This window comes from Cheilinus undulatus, linkage group 3 (genome assembly GCF_018320785.1).
Source record: "Cheilinus undulatus linkage group 3, ASM1832078v1, whole genome shotgun sequence".
Classification (NCBI taxonomy): domain Eukaryota; kingdom Metazoa; phylum Chordata; class Actinopteri; order Labriformes; family Labridae; genus Cheilinus; species Cheilinus undulatus.
The window spans coordinates 1,291,394-1,305,188 of record NC_054867.1 but is presented as its reverse complement, the minus strand read 5'-3'; the positions used below and the strand labels follow the sequence as shown (position 1 = coordinate 1,305,188).

Below are 13,795 nucleotides of genomic sequence, written 5' to 3'. Positions count from 1 at the left end.
AGATATGCTACCATATGCTACAATAAGCTATGATACAATATGCTACCATACACTACAATAAGGTATAATACAATATGCTACCATACACTACAATAAGCTATGATAAGATATGCTACCATACGCTACAATAAGCTATGATACGATATGCTACCATATGCTACAATAAGCTATGATACAATATGCTACCATACACTACAATAAGGTATAATACGATATGCTACCATACACTACAATAAGCTATAAGATTTGCTACCATACACTACAATAAGCTATGATAAGATATGCTACCATACGCTACAATAAGCTATGATAAGATATGCTACCATATGCTACAATAAGCTATGATAAGATATGCTACCATACGCTACAATAAGCTATGATAAGAAGTGCTACCATGAGTGACAATAAGCTATGAAACAATATGCTATCATACACTACAATGAGCTACAATATGATATGCTACCATACACTACAATAAGCTATGAAACAATATGCTACATACACTGCAATAAGCTATGATATGACATGCTACCATACGCTACAATAAGCTATGATACGATATGCTACCATACACTACAATAAGGTATAATACGATATGCTACCATACACTACAATAAGCTATAAGATTTGCTACCATACACTACAATAAGCTATGATAAGATATGCTACCATACGCTACAATAAGCTATGATAAGATATGCTACCATACACTACAATAAGCTATGATAAGATATGCTACATACACTGCAATAAGCTATGATAAGATATGCTACCATACGCTACAATAAGCTATGATACGATATGCTACCATACACTACAATAAGCTATAAGATTTGCTACCATACACTACAATAAGCTATGATAAGATATGCTACCATATGCTACAATAAGCTATGATACGATATGCTACCATACGCTACAATAAGCTATGATAAGATATGCTACATACACTGCAATAAGCTATGATACGATATGCTACCATACGCTACAATAAGCTATGATACGATATGCTACCATATGCTACAATAAGCTATGATACGATATGCTACCATACGCTACAATAAGCTATGATACGATATGCTACCATACGCTACAATAAGATATGATACTATATGCTATCATGCACTACAATAAGCTATGATAAGAAGTGCTACCATACGCTACAAAAAGCTATGATAAGATATGCTACCATACGCTACAATAAGCTATGATACGATACGCTACCATATGCTACAATAAGCTATGATAAGATATGCTACCATACGCTACAGTAAGCTATGGTACGATATGCTCCCATATTGTACATTAAGCTATGATAAGATAAGCTACCATATGCTACAATAAGCTATGATATGATATGCTACCATACGCTACAATAAGATATGATATGATATGCTACCATACGCTACAATAAGCTATGATACGATATGCTACCATATGCTACAATAAGCTATGATACGATATGCTACCATACGCTACAATACACTATGCTACCATACGCTACAGTAAGCTATAATACGATATGCTACCATACGCTAAGCTACAAAACGTCACACTATTAGTCATTAGCACAACATGTTACATTTAATATGATGGATCATGCTGTGTTACATTGTGTTATGTAACATTCTAAAATGTGACATCATGATATGAAACGTTATGGTAGAACACCACAGGATGCTTCAGTGATTGTGATTGAGCTCTAAATGTTTGTTATTACTTTACATTGAAAGCATGAATCCTTGTAGACTTTTTCTCCAAGTCTGTTTCTTTTTGTTCTGGCAGATAACGTTAGCAGATAAACTTAACCTTGTGATAACACTTATGTCTATCTGGTGAGTCAACTTTAGTTAAACCTTAAGTCCTTGGTGTGATGAGCTCCTGTTGTGGTAAAAATGCTCTGACCAGGAGAGCTGAAGCTGGATTGAGACTTCTGTCTGAAAGGTGTTCTCATGTAAAATGTACCGTATATTAGAACACTCCTGTTAGCGGGTTGAATCAGGAGAAAGGAGCATAAATATAAAGAATAAATCTGCTGATTTATCAATAAGCCCACTGAGCCCACAGGGGAGGAAACATGCATAAACAGATTAAAACCACTCCATCTACAGAGTTTATGCGTAGTATATATGTGTGTGTGTGTGTGTGTGTGGGTGTGTGTGTGTTACCTGTCCCAACTATGCGTGGATCAGCGAAATGTTTGGCCAGGATGGCGGCCAGCTGGGTCAAGGTTTCCTCGTAGCCTGAGGGCAGAAAAACACATGAATGAATAACATGTTCAGTGGAGCAGAGGAGCTGAGGCAGCAGGTTCCATGAGGCAGTAAGGTGGGTCAATAAATCGATGTGTAAGGTGAGTGTCACACAGGTTAATGCAGGGCTGCGACACCGCAGACCCCCCCCCCAATCATGATGGTCAGTAATACATGGATGCAGAAACATAAGAGCTGTTATTACGCTCTGGTGTTGTGAGCAGAGGAAAGAGGCTGACAGAGATTCTTCCTGATGGTAAGATCACCTCCATCTGTGTCTCTTCATTAACCCTTTATTAGTTCAATAATTAAGATGAACGTTAACATTTACAGAATCCAAACGTGTGTGTCTGTAGTTCCAGCTTTCTGGTGTCCTTATCCAAACCGTGTTCAGCTGTTTCAGAGTGACCATGAATGTTGGATTCACTGATGAAATGTTTAATTGAACTCATCATATCTACAGAGAGTGTGATTTTAACTAGAGCTGGGCCATACGGCCTATCATTTATATGGGGGATTGTGTTTTTTTGCCTGCTATGGTACGTGTTTTATCACAGTACTAGAAAAACCCACAGAGGGTGTTGATGCTTTTTTTCAGCTTTTTAGTCATTATTTTTTGTTTTCTTTTATAAATAATTATTTTGACAGTAGGGAAGGATTTTTAATTTTAATACTTAAATAGTACCTGTAACAGGTAATAATCTCTGCAGACAGACTCAGGCTGTCAGTGGCCAAAAATGTCCAATCACACCCATTTAAACCACAATTCTTGCAGTAAAAAACATTTATTTTTGATATTATGCTTCTATTCTGATAAATTTGCAGTTTTTCCATCACCAAATGTCAGAATACTTACTGTATTTGGCAAGAGAGGAACTGGACCATAGTGGCGCTAAAATAATAATTTATTAAAATCTGCATGGTGCACAAAGTTGAGGTAGGTTTCATTCAAAAGCGTAGTTCTACAGACAGCATCAGATGCTTCATGACATCATGTTTGGCAGTTTTTGGACTCGAAGTAACCGTTGCTGCTCGTTCCCTCAACGCTGAAAAAGGGTTTGATAGGGTGGAATGGGTTTCTATTGTTTGAATGACAGAACTTGGTGTTGTAGACATTTATAAAAGAACGCCAAACAGAAAAATGTTTTTCAGTGTCGCATTTAAGGCACTACCTAATGTTGCTGATGTGTAACGGTCATGACAATCGCTTTCCTGGATTTCTGTATTGCTGCTGCTGTATGCTGGTCATTTTATGCTCTACACTTTATATCTCTGATAGAATAGGATTTATTTATGGTTTTATTTCTCTAGTGTGTTAAGCCTTAGCCTTTAAAATACATATGTGAAAATTTAGACTCCTTTTTACCCTTATACAGTTTGTATGCAGTAGGACTTATTTATTGCCCCATATAGTGAATGAATAGTGTATTTTTTGTACTTTGACTTTTCAGTTGTGGTCTTGTCATGTGTCTGCCCTTGTTTTGGGACTTTTATCTTTGTTTTGTGTCTGTTTTATCCCTTTAAAACCCACCATTATGCAAGTCCACCAGGACATATTCTTACATTTTAACATACTGTAGTGCCATTTTGGGGAGTATTTTTGTTTGCTTAATATCAATATAACCCTTATATCCCAAGTTTTAATAACATGTTTTGACTTATGTCTTAACTACTACAATAAATTGCTTAAAAGTGCAATAAAGCTAAAAAAATGAAAATCTTTTCTGTTTTTTTTTTTTACATATATTTCAAAATACAGAAATTGCACAGCTGTATCCCTCAAATTTGTCAATGTAAAAAAGTTGCACAATATCCTTTGGAACCACAGGAAATTTATTTGGAGTCTGTACATAACTTGCTTTTTGAGATATAGTCAATTGTGTAACCTGTACAAAAACTAAGGAGCCAGATGAGTAGTTGGACTCTTCATCCCACACTGTAATTCGTTCCAAAGCTTCATGCCTGCTGTAAGACTGTTTGGCATGACCAGGGTTTTGCCAATCCATAACTACATATGTGTGGAAGTGTGTCAGAGGTGTGTGTGACGGATGTCTGTTTTGTGTGGGTTGTGTGTCTTGTAAAAAAGTAGGGGTGAAATGAGAGCGAGGGCGAGTACGTGTGCAGACAAAGTTCTTCAATGTATTCCATCACTGCTCTGAAACATGGTGAATGTGTGCAACATTAGTGTAACTCCCCAGACTGATCGATCTATCTTATCCAGTTTCAAATCTATCCACAATCAAAAATGGATGTGCTTATCGTAGCGCCTGCGCTACGCTGGGTTCAGGGTTAAGTGGGACAACAGCAGTGTTAATTTCGTTGACTAAAACTATGACTAAAAATGTTCTTTTTTTCCATGACTGAAACTAGACTACCAAAACTAGATCTGTGATGACTAAAACTAGACTAAGACTAACAAAGATAGATCTGTGATGACTAAAACTAGACTGAGACTAACAAAAATAGATCTGTGATGACTAAAACTAGACTAAGACTAACAAAGATAGATCTGTGATGACTAAAACTAGACTGAGACTAAACAAAAATAGATCTGTGATGACTAAAACTAGACTGAGACTAACAAAAATAGATCTGTGATGACTAAAACTAGACTAAGACTAACAAAAATAGATCTGTGATGACTAAAACTAGACTGAGACTAACAAAGATAGATCTGTGATGACTAAAACTAGACTAAGACTAACAAAAATAGATCTGTGATGACTAAAACTAGACTAAGACTAACAAAAATAGATCTGTGATGACTAAAACTAGACTGAGACTAACAAAAATAGATCTGTGATGACTAAAACTAGACTGAGACTAACAAAAAAAGATCTGTGATGACTAAAACTAGACTGAGACTAACGAAAATAGATCTGTGATGACTAAAACTAGACTGAGACTAACAAAAATAGATCTGTGATGACTAAAACTAGACTGAGACTAACAAAAATAGATCTGTGATGACTAAAACTAGACTGAGACTAACAAAAATAGATCTGTGATGACTAAAACTAGACTGAGACTAACAAAAATAGATCTGTGATGACTAAAACTGACTAAAACTAAGTTTAGTTCCCATCAAGATGACTAAAACTAGACTAAAATGTTTTTAATTTTCTTCAGACATTCAAAATCTGTGATATTTCTCCACTGTGGGTAAATCTGTCTACAACAACACACCTGTATCTATTCTTCCTCTCAGCTGTAGAAAGCAGGGACCCCAGGGTTGGCAGAGAACACACTACCATGATTTGGTACCAGATTTAGGTAAGAGAATAAATGCTTGGACTAAAAGTAAAGACTTAAATGTGAGGACTTTTATGGACTAAAACTAGACTAAAACTAAAAAGGGTAGAAATGACTAAAATGTGACTAAACTAAATACTAAACATATAAATTATAAATAACAAAATATTTAAACACTAAAACCAAGACTAAAATTAAAGATAGCTGCCAAAATTAAGACTGGACAACAGATGGAAATTAGCAACTCGCTAAATCTGGTGCAACCATGTTTTCATTGATTTTTTAGTAATGATCAATTTCACTGCACACCGACCGTGATAAATAAATAAATAAATAAATAAATAAACTACATGGGGAACAGATCTGGAAACCATTAACAGGCCAGAGTGAAGATAAGCTGGATGAACACTGGGTTGATGGATTTGGTAGGAGACAAAAGAACATTTTCATGTTTTTATTCTATAATTTTAGCCCCACTAAAGCGATGCTGACCCCTCCTGGTTTGGAGTGGGAGTTGTTGTTGTAACAGACTAAGACGTTTTGTTGTATGTTTGTTGTGACTGAATTTTTTATTATAGAATAAATAAAACAAGTCATTAAAAAATAATAATACAAACTTAAAATGCTGTAACTGCTTTAAAGCAGCAGCTGCTCTATGTTTAAATATACTTTTGCTTGCGATGTTTGCTGCAAAACGATGTATGATGTGTTCAAATCAAAATTCAATAAAAATTGTTCAACAGAAAAAAAAAAATAACATAAAAATCAAAGTTGTTGGTCATTATTGTCATATTCAAGGCTGTCATGATCAGCTTACAGGAAAACCAATTTGCATGTAGGATATGAAAAATATTTAATTTTTGTGGTTTTTACATTGTAATCTGAGTTTTTGCATTAAAATGGGATCTATTAGAGCCCGACCGATTTATCAGCCGTCAACATCGGCCAAAATGTAGCCGATATATTAACTTTTTTTGCGGGGATTGTCTCTGCTCCTGTCGCTCTGTGTTGGGTCTCCATGCTGATCTCAGCCTGAGTGCCTGTCCCCTCGCCCTCAGACACAGAGTTCAGCAGCAGCTCTCCCTCCCTCCCTCAGTGTTGTCAACTTAGCGACTTTGTCGCTACATTTAGCGAGTTTTAAGACCCCTCTAGCGACTCTTTTTCAAAAAAGCAACTAGTGACAAATCTAGCGACTTTTTCTGGTGTTACTGGAGAGTTTTGGAGACTTTGACGTGAAAGCACGCATCGTTGCTCTTCTCACTGAGCAGCGCTGCTGCCGTGAGCCCCTCTCCGTCCCTAAGCACTCACAGGCAGCCTCGTCCTCGCGCAGTTCGACTGCAGCAGAGTAGAGGACAAACGCTCGTTTCAGACTGGGATCGTGTCTGCTTGCGTGTGCCGCGCGTGTCAGCTCCGGTTCCTGCCGGTGCGGCTTTCACACAAGGCGCGAGTTTTCTGCGTGTCAGCTGCATCTCCCTGCTCTCAAAGCGACTTGATTCAGTGTATACAGAAGTGTGTCGGGAACTTTTCAAAATAAAAGCATTCTGTAGAAGTGAACGGAGTTTCTCTATAGAAATGCTAAACCAGTCTTTTACTTTGAAAAGCACAAACCAGAAAAGCATTCATACGGTGTTTATCTTTCCTGTGACATATTCTACCAGTGTGGAGACAGAAAGCTTCACTAATAGTAGATCTTTAGAGAACAACTTTATAAAACAGGCACATTTAAGCTTGTGGCCTTCCTCAGGGTTATCAAGAAACACACTGTAAACATATTCTATGTGCATATTTGCCACAACCATGTAAATATGGCTCTCCATTTATCATTTTCCTGTCTAATATGGTCCACAGCCACAATATAAGACTATTATAAAGCATTTTAATGTCGTCTAAGTTGCATCTTTGTGAAATGAACAAAGGTAAATGCAACTGGTTATTCACGTGTCCACATTTGTGCTCATGTACAGTATATATCCTGTGTAAATTAATGTTCTTATTTCATATATCAGCCAAAATATCGGTCATCGGCCAATATAACGGATATCAGCGTTTTTTAGCCCCCAATATCGGTATCGGCATCGGCCTTAAAAAATCCATATCAGTCAGGCTCTAACATCTAAAGATAATTTTAAAAAATTAATCAAATTTTAAAATTTATGATCAGGTCTGTACTTGATTTAAAAAATTAATCCAAAAGAAGAATGAAAAATATTAATGTTTTTGTTATTTAGCATGGCGTTTATTTTTGGTCACAAACACCCTCAGTGTGACTATTACATTTACAGCTTCTGAGGCATAAATAGGGTTAAATATTAAAATGAGTTCAGGTCTGTCAGCCCTGCTTTGACCCCTAAAAACCTGCGATGGCAGACTGAAGTCCGGTCTGAGCAGAAGATGACAGGAAATAAATCTGTGTAACTGCTCCTGCAGCTTTAAGTTTCATTTCTCTCCTGCTGACGACACGTTTCCTGATGTGGACCTCCACAATAAAAGCACATGACTTAAATGCTGATGCTTTGACTTAAATAACTACAGATTCTATATTCAGGTACAGTCAGATATAGCATATTTAACGTAACGCTAGCAGAGATGCGCCTCTGAGCTGATTCAACGCCACATTTGGGCCGTTATTTCTCACTGAGAGGGAGGTGGAGGGTCCTGAGGATAGAGCAGAGGAGCAGAGGACATCATTCTCTCGTCTGTTCCTTCTGTCGTTCCTCTCCTCTACCCTCCCTCCCTGCCTTCCTTCCTCCTCCTTGTTTTTATTTGCTATCAGAGTAACAAAAACATTAAAATGCCTCCATTAAGCTCCATGTTTGCCTCTAGCTGTACTGCTGGAGACTCTGCGGTCGCTGTTGGAGTCAAAGACGAAGGAGACGGAGGAGAAACACATCCAATGGAGCTGAAAATCTTCCCTCCATCCCTGAGCCACTGCTGTGGAAACATTCTGTCCTGCCGTAGGACTCCACATTAAAAAGTCACAGAAAATAAAAACCGCACGTCTACGGTTTATATTTGTTAACTGAACAGCAGACACAGATTTCCTGTTTTCATTACTCCACAGTCAAGCTTCACAAACTTTACCCCTCCACAGCTCTGCCATGTCACAAATGTAAATTAGATAGCGGCACCTTCTTGGATTTATTTTTGGGAATTTACAAGTTTTGTTTTTTAACTCTCTCTCTCTCTCTTTTCACTGAAAAAAAAAAACCCTAAAAAGAATAGGAAGTATAAATACTTCTGAGAATCCTGACAGTCCTGATCATGGGTTTTCTGGAGTCCAGGTTCAGGGGGCCAGCGTTTGTTACCTGGCAGTTCGTCCATGCTGTTGGCTGGGCTGAAGTAGTTCTTGAGGGCGCTGTAGGCGTTCATGGCCACATTGAGGTAGAACTCTGGCGCGAAGGCAAACAGCGAGCCCGTGTTGTCAGCGTGTTCGATGGTTCGGATACAAACACAAAGCAGCCAGTAGACGTCCAGCATCTTGTCCTGAACACAGAGAGACAAACACCTTTAATTCACATTTAAGTCATAATGATGCTGATTCTATATGTCCTTAAAAAACAAAGTACAGCAGTAGTACTGATTTACCCATAATCCTAGAGTGTCACAGCACTACATTGCCAAACTTTCATGTTAAATCCAGGACGCATGCTAAAATCTAACTCAGTGGCTGTTTTTCAAACAAAGACCATTTAAAATGGGTAATGAAGATCTGCTCATTGGCGCTGGTAGTCTCACAGTTAGTGAAATAAGGATCAGCAGAGGTCAGTGAATGTGTCTCAGTGATTTTAGTACAAAGACAACTGAGTCTGGAAGGTCGTGTTACTGGTTCATTAGTATTCATGGCTACCGTTACACCACAAAGACAAAAGAACACACATTATTCTTATATTTAACTCTCTGGCTGATGGATTTGGTCCCCTGATAACTGTTAAACTCTACAGTTTTCTTATTGTATGCTTTCAAATCCCTGAAGATCCCAGTGTTCCCATTTACTACCATTCATCCTGATGGGATGTTTTCACCCAGACATGGGTCAGGGCCGGGATTATTTAGACTAAAGAACCCGCGTGGATTTCTCTTATCAACTGAACTCAAAGCTTAAAAAAACCTTCAGCATGAAAGATCAGACAGGAGTTAAATGATTCTATCTCTCTGTCCTTCCCTAGTCCATACAGCATGTTTTTAAACCCTGTCTCTAAATCAGTGTTACTCAACCCTGCTCAACCAAAGAGCCAGTTTGTTGAAAAAACACATTTGCAAGAGCCACAATCTAAGTGGTGAAAAGTGGCAAAAACGGTAAAAAAGCAGCAAACACTGGGAGAAATACTGGGAAATATGCAGACAAAAAATAGAGGTTTTAGATGAAAGCCTACTGTTTAAATGTGAGAAAACATACTGATTAATGTTTCTTGCAATGGATGATTTTTTAGGAAAATTTTTCCTTTTAAGGTTTTCTGGGGGAATAATATTTCAAATTAAGACATAAAAGAGCCACAAATCATCACAAATGAGCCACACGTTGAGTATCACTGCTCTAAATAGTAAACCCATCATCATATCTAGCTGTAGTCGGTTGGTTACGGCAGCTTTACCTAAAGGTGTGAACAGTGACAGACGTTTTCTTACCTTCTATCCTATCATTATCTTTACTTTCATGTCCCGTTTGCTCCTGCAGAGTTTCATCTATTGTAAACACACCTGTTGTTCCTCCAAACCTTCCTCCTAATGATAATAAGCATGAAACCTTCTGATGCAGACTTGGCTTAAAGCCACCTGAGATGACTGTGAGTGTTTCAAAGACATACGGACTACCCTGAGAGTCTGTTCCCCTCAGTGAGGAGAGAGGAACCATCCTGGTTTTAGCACCTCGAGGAGATAAAGAGCTCTGAGAATCTGCATAAGAAACCAGAGAAACAGGAACTAGACGGTCTGAAAAACTGGAGTCTGGTTAACAATAGATTTAGTTTAATTGGCTGATAAGAGGGAATTCAGTCAAAAAAGACACGAGGAGAGTAAAATCCCCTGATAGTAAACAGGTATGTGGTTTTCATGTCTGTGGTCTTAAGGTGTGCCATAGTGTTAGTGACCTGGCATTGTTTCGTTAGACTCCTGTTTGCTGCAGTTTTCCTGTCCAAAGCTCTGAACGTGTTTCTAGTGATAAAGGTAATAAATGTTAGGATCCATGAGGAGTTGGAGCAGCTGTGTTAACAGTAAGGGTCCACTGATAGTGTTTTTCTGGTGACTGCTACAATTATTAGCTGCTCATAAAACTGATAATTGACCTGGAAAAAATAAATAAAACAGCAGTGAAGGTGAGTTTTCATCTCTATTAACCCTTCATGTACAGGTACATCTGAAAAAATTTGAATATCATGAAAAGTTCAATATTTTTTGTCACTCATTTCAGAAAGTGAAACCCATATATTATATAGAGTCATTACACCTGAGCAGTGCCACAGGCTGATCGCCTCCATGCCACGCTGCACTGATGCAGTAATTCATGCAAAAGGAGGCCCAACCAAGTACTGAGTGCATAGAAATGAACATACTTTTCAGAAGCCTGGCATTTCTGTTTAAAATATCCTTTTATTATTGATCTTATGTAATATTCTAATTTTCTGACACACTGAATTTTGGGTTTTCATTATCTGTAAGCCATAATCATCATGTACCTGTATGTATTAACCAATAATAGAAGTGTCAACTACTCAAGTAAAAGAAGCAAAAACAAAAAGACAAAAAAAATCTCTCAAAATATTATGGATGTAAATTAAATGATGTCAAACAAAACCAGTTTGTGTGTTGATGTGTAAAGTGAGGAGTGAGGGCTTGAGAATATTTCCACATGGCAGAAAGACTTTGGTAGCCATGGTCTCTGAATGTGTTGCCCAGGAGAATGAAGATCTGAAGAGGTCTATCTGGCATGACTTACCTTGGAGTAGATGGTGGCGTTGATCCAGGCCAGTCTCCGGCTCAGGTGGTTCAGCTTCTCTGCAAAAACCTTCTGACTCTTCTGCAGCTCCTCCAGGATGTCGGCTCTCTGGTGGAGAGGAAACATGACGTTATCATGGCTCAGTGGGAGGATTATTGTGTCGTTTGTTCTGGTTAGATTCTATCTGAATAAAAGACTGGAGCTTATTAGAACATTTCTTTGTTATCTAAAGAAAAAGATTTGATTTTAAAGCTATTTTCAAAGGAAGAGTCAGAAACTCAGTGAGCTGTAGAGTGAGTTCACCCCTGAGCTTTATGTTTCTAAGAGACTGAAACCAAACTCAGATACGTTGGTTTGATTTCCTCCACAGCTGCTAACTTTTAATAAATAAGAAACTCTGTCCTGTTCCTGCGTTGTTATGAAGTTTGCTTGTGACTCTTAGGAGCTAATGAGACGAGTCGTCACAGGCTGGAGACCAATTAACTCCTAAACGAACAAACAAACATCATCCTTAACTTAACAACACCTAAACATCCAGACTGCAGGGATCTCCATGCAGAGCAGGCAGGCAGGTGTATTCAGGTGTTTCAACAACTTTATTTTTGCTGTTTGACATCAGATTTGACTCAAACATGAAGACAAAAGCAGCTTGATAACATGTTAACACGTTACAGCTCAGGCTGGCCCAGTGAAGGATAAGAACATCAACGTTCAGAAAGATGAGATGACAGTAAAGAAGTCAGACTTTACCCTGGTGGGGCATCGAGCGATCTTCTCCTCAGTGTCCTTCAGAGCCACGGCGTACTCGTGGACGTCGTCTGAAACCACGACCATCTGAAGGAGAAATCAAACGATCAGAATGGGAGGACATTTTTGACAACCATAACACCGTTTATTCCAACATAAAAATAAATAAAAATACTCAGAGGCTGGAGAAACACAGAGCTGTGAAAAATTATTTCCTGTCCTGATCTCTCTCTCTTTGTTTGCATATTTGTCAGATTTAAATTGGGGCTGAACGATTTGAGAAAATAATGTAATTGCAATTTGATATGCAAATACATTAAGGTTCCTCATCTTATGTTATATTTCACAAACATAAGCAATAAATCATTCTATATTATAACCAATGCAATACTAGCCAAATTAAACTAGGGATGAGAGATTAAAAAAAAAATCTAATTGTGATTTTGGCTCCTATAGGAAATTTGATATTGATTGCTATACTGAAGGGATGACACATTTTTTATGTTATTCTAATTTTGATCAAGAAAATCCTATACACAGACAGGTAAAGTAGTATTTTACTCAACTATTGTGAAAATAAAACACCTGTGTATATGCACAATGTGTAGAGCATGAAATTTCTGCTGCAAAAAAATTGTATCAAACTGGTATTTTGCCACATTTCATGTTAAAACAATATTGTTCTGTCTGTGATTTGAATATTGCAGCAGGCTATATTGTGATTTAATCTAATTTGAGATTAATTGCCCAGCCCTAATTTAAATGTTTTACATCATCAAAGTAATGTTAATATCAGTCAGAGATAACCATCAGTGATTTATATTTTGGTCCTTTTTCCTCAAAAACAACCCCACCCCCAAACCCAAAACACACACACACACACACACACACACAAAACCTGTTTTGATGTTTTGTGTCTCACATTCACTAATTTCTGCCACTACTTTCTTGTAATTTTTTGCACTAACAAAAAAAATAAAAAAAGATAACCTGAGTAAGTTCTAAAGTCCGTTTTTAAGTGATGATTTCATTTATTAAGGGAAAAATCCATCATAACTGCCCTGGTCCTATGTGGAAAAGTCATCCCCCCTTATTAAATGATGAATTCAGTTTGACTATCCACACCCAGACCTGATGAATGAATAAACCCCTCATAGAACCGGTCTGACAGGGAAGGAGGCTAAAAGATCTCTGACACGTCATGGAACCATCTAAAGAGAACAGATGAGAAACAAAGTCACTGACATCTATCAGTCTGAAAGGGTTACAGAGACATTTCTGAGGCCTTGGGACTCAGTGAGAGCCATTATCCACAAATGGAGAAAACTGTGAACAGTGGTGAACCTTTCCAGGAGAGGCCGGCCTACCAACATGACTCCAAGAGAACATGGACGACTCATCCAGGAGGCCCCAGAAGAACCCAGAACCACATCTAAAGACCTGCAGGCCTCACTGACTCAGTTAAGGTCAGAGTTCATGATTCAACAATCAGAAAGAGACTGGTAACAACGGCATCATAGGAGAATTCCAAGGCCAAAACCACTGTGGTCTAGTCAAAGTCTGGACTTAGATCTGACTGAGATACTTGAGAACCAATACATGCATCTGCTGTGTA

General features: G+C 38.0%; 1 protein-coding gene across 5 annotated transcripts in view; it reads right to left on the bottom strand.

Moving 5' to 3' along the window:
* Window positions 1–13,795, bottom strand: part of LOC121505433 (E3 ubiquitin-protein ligase RNF123) — a 252,243-nt gene that overhangs the window by 191,072 nt on the left and 47,376 nt on the right. For all 5 annotated transcript variants that reach the window (XR_005991562.1, XM_041780775.1, XM_041780784.1 and 2 more), the window contains 4 exons: window positions 12,184–12,267; window positions 11,434–11,541; window positions 8,807–8,984; window positions 2,169–2,243 (listed from right to left, as the gene is read on the bottom strand). Coding sequence is in view for 4 of the 5 variants with exons in the window: in XM_041780775.1 (XP_041636709.1) it covers window positions 2,169–2,243; window positions 8,807–8,984; window positions 11,434–11,541; window positions 12,184–12,267 (445 nt within the window). In the remaining variant the exon portion in view is untranslated. The remainder of the gene's footprint in view (window positions 1–2,168; window positions 2,244–8,806; window positions 8,985–11,433; window positions 11,542–12,183; window positions 12,268–13,795) is intronic.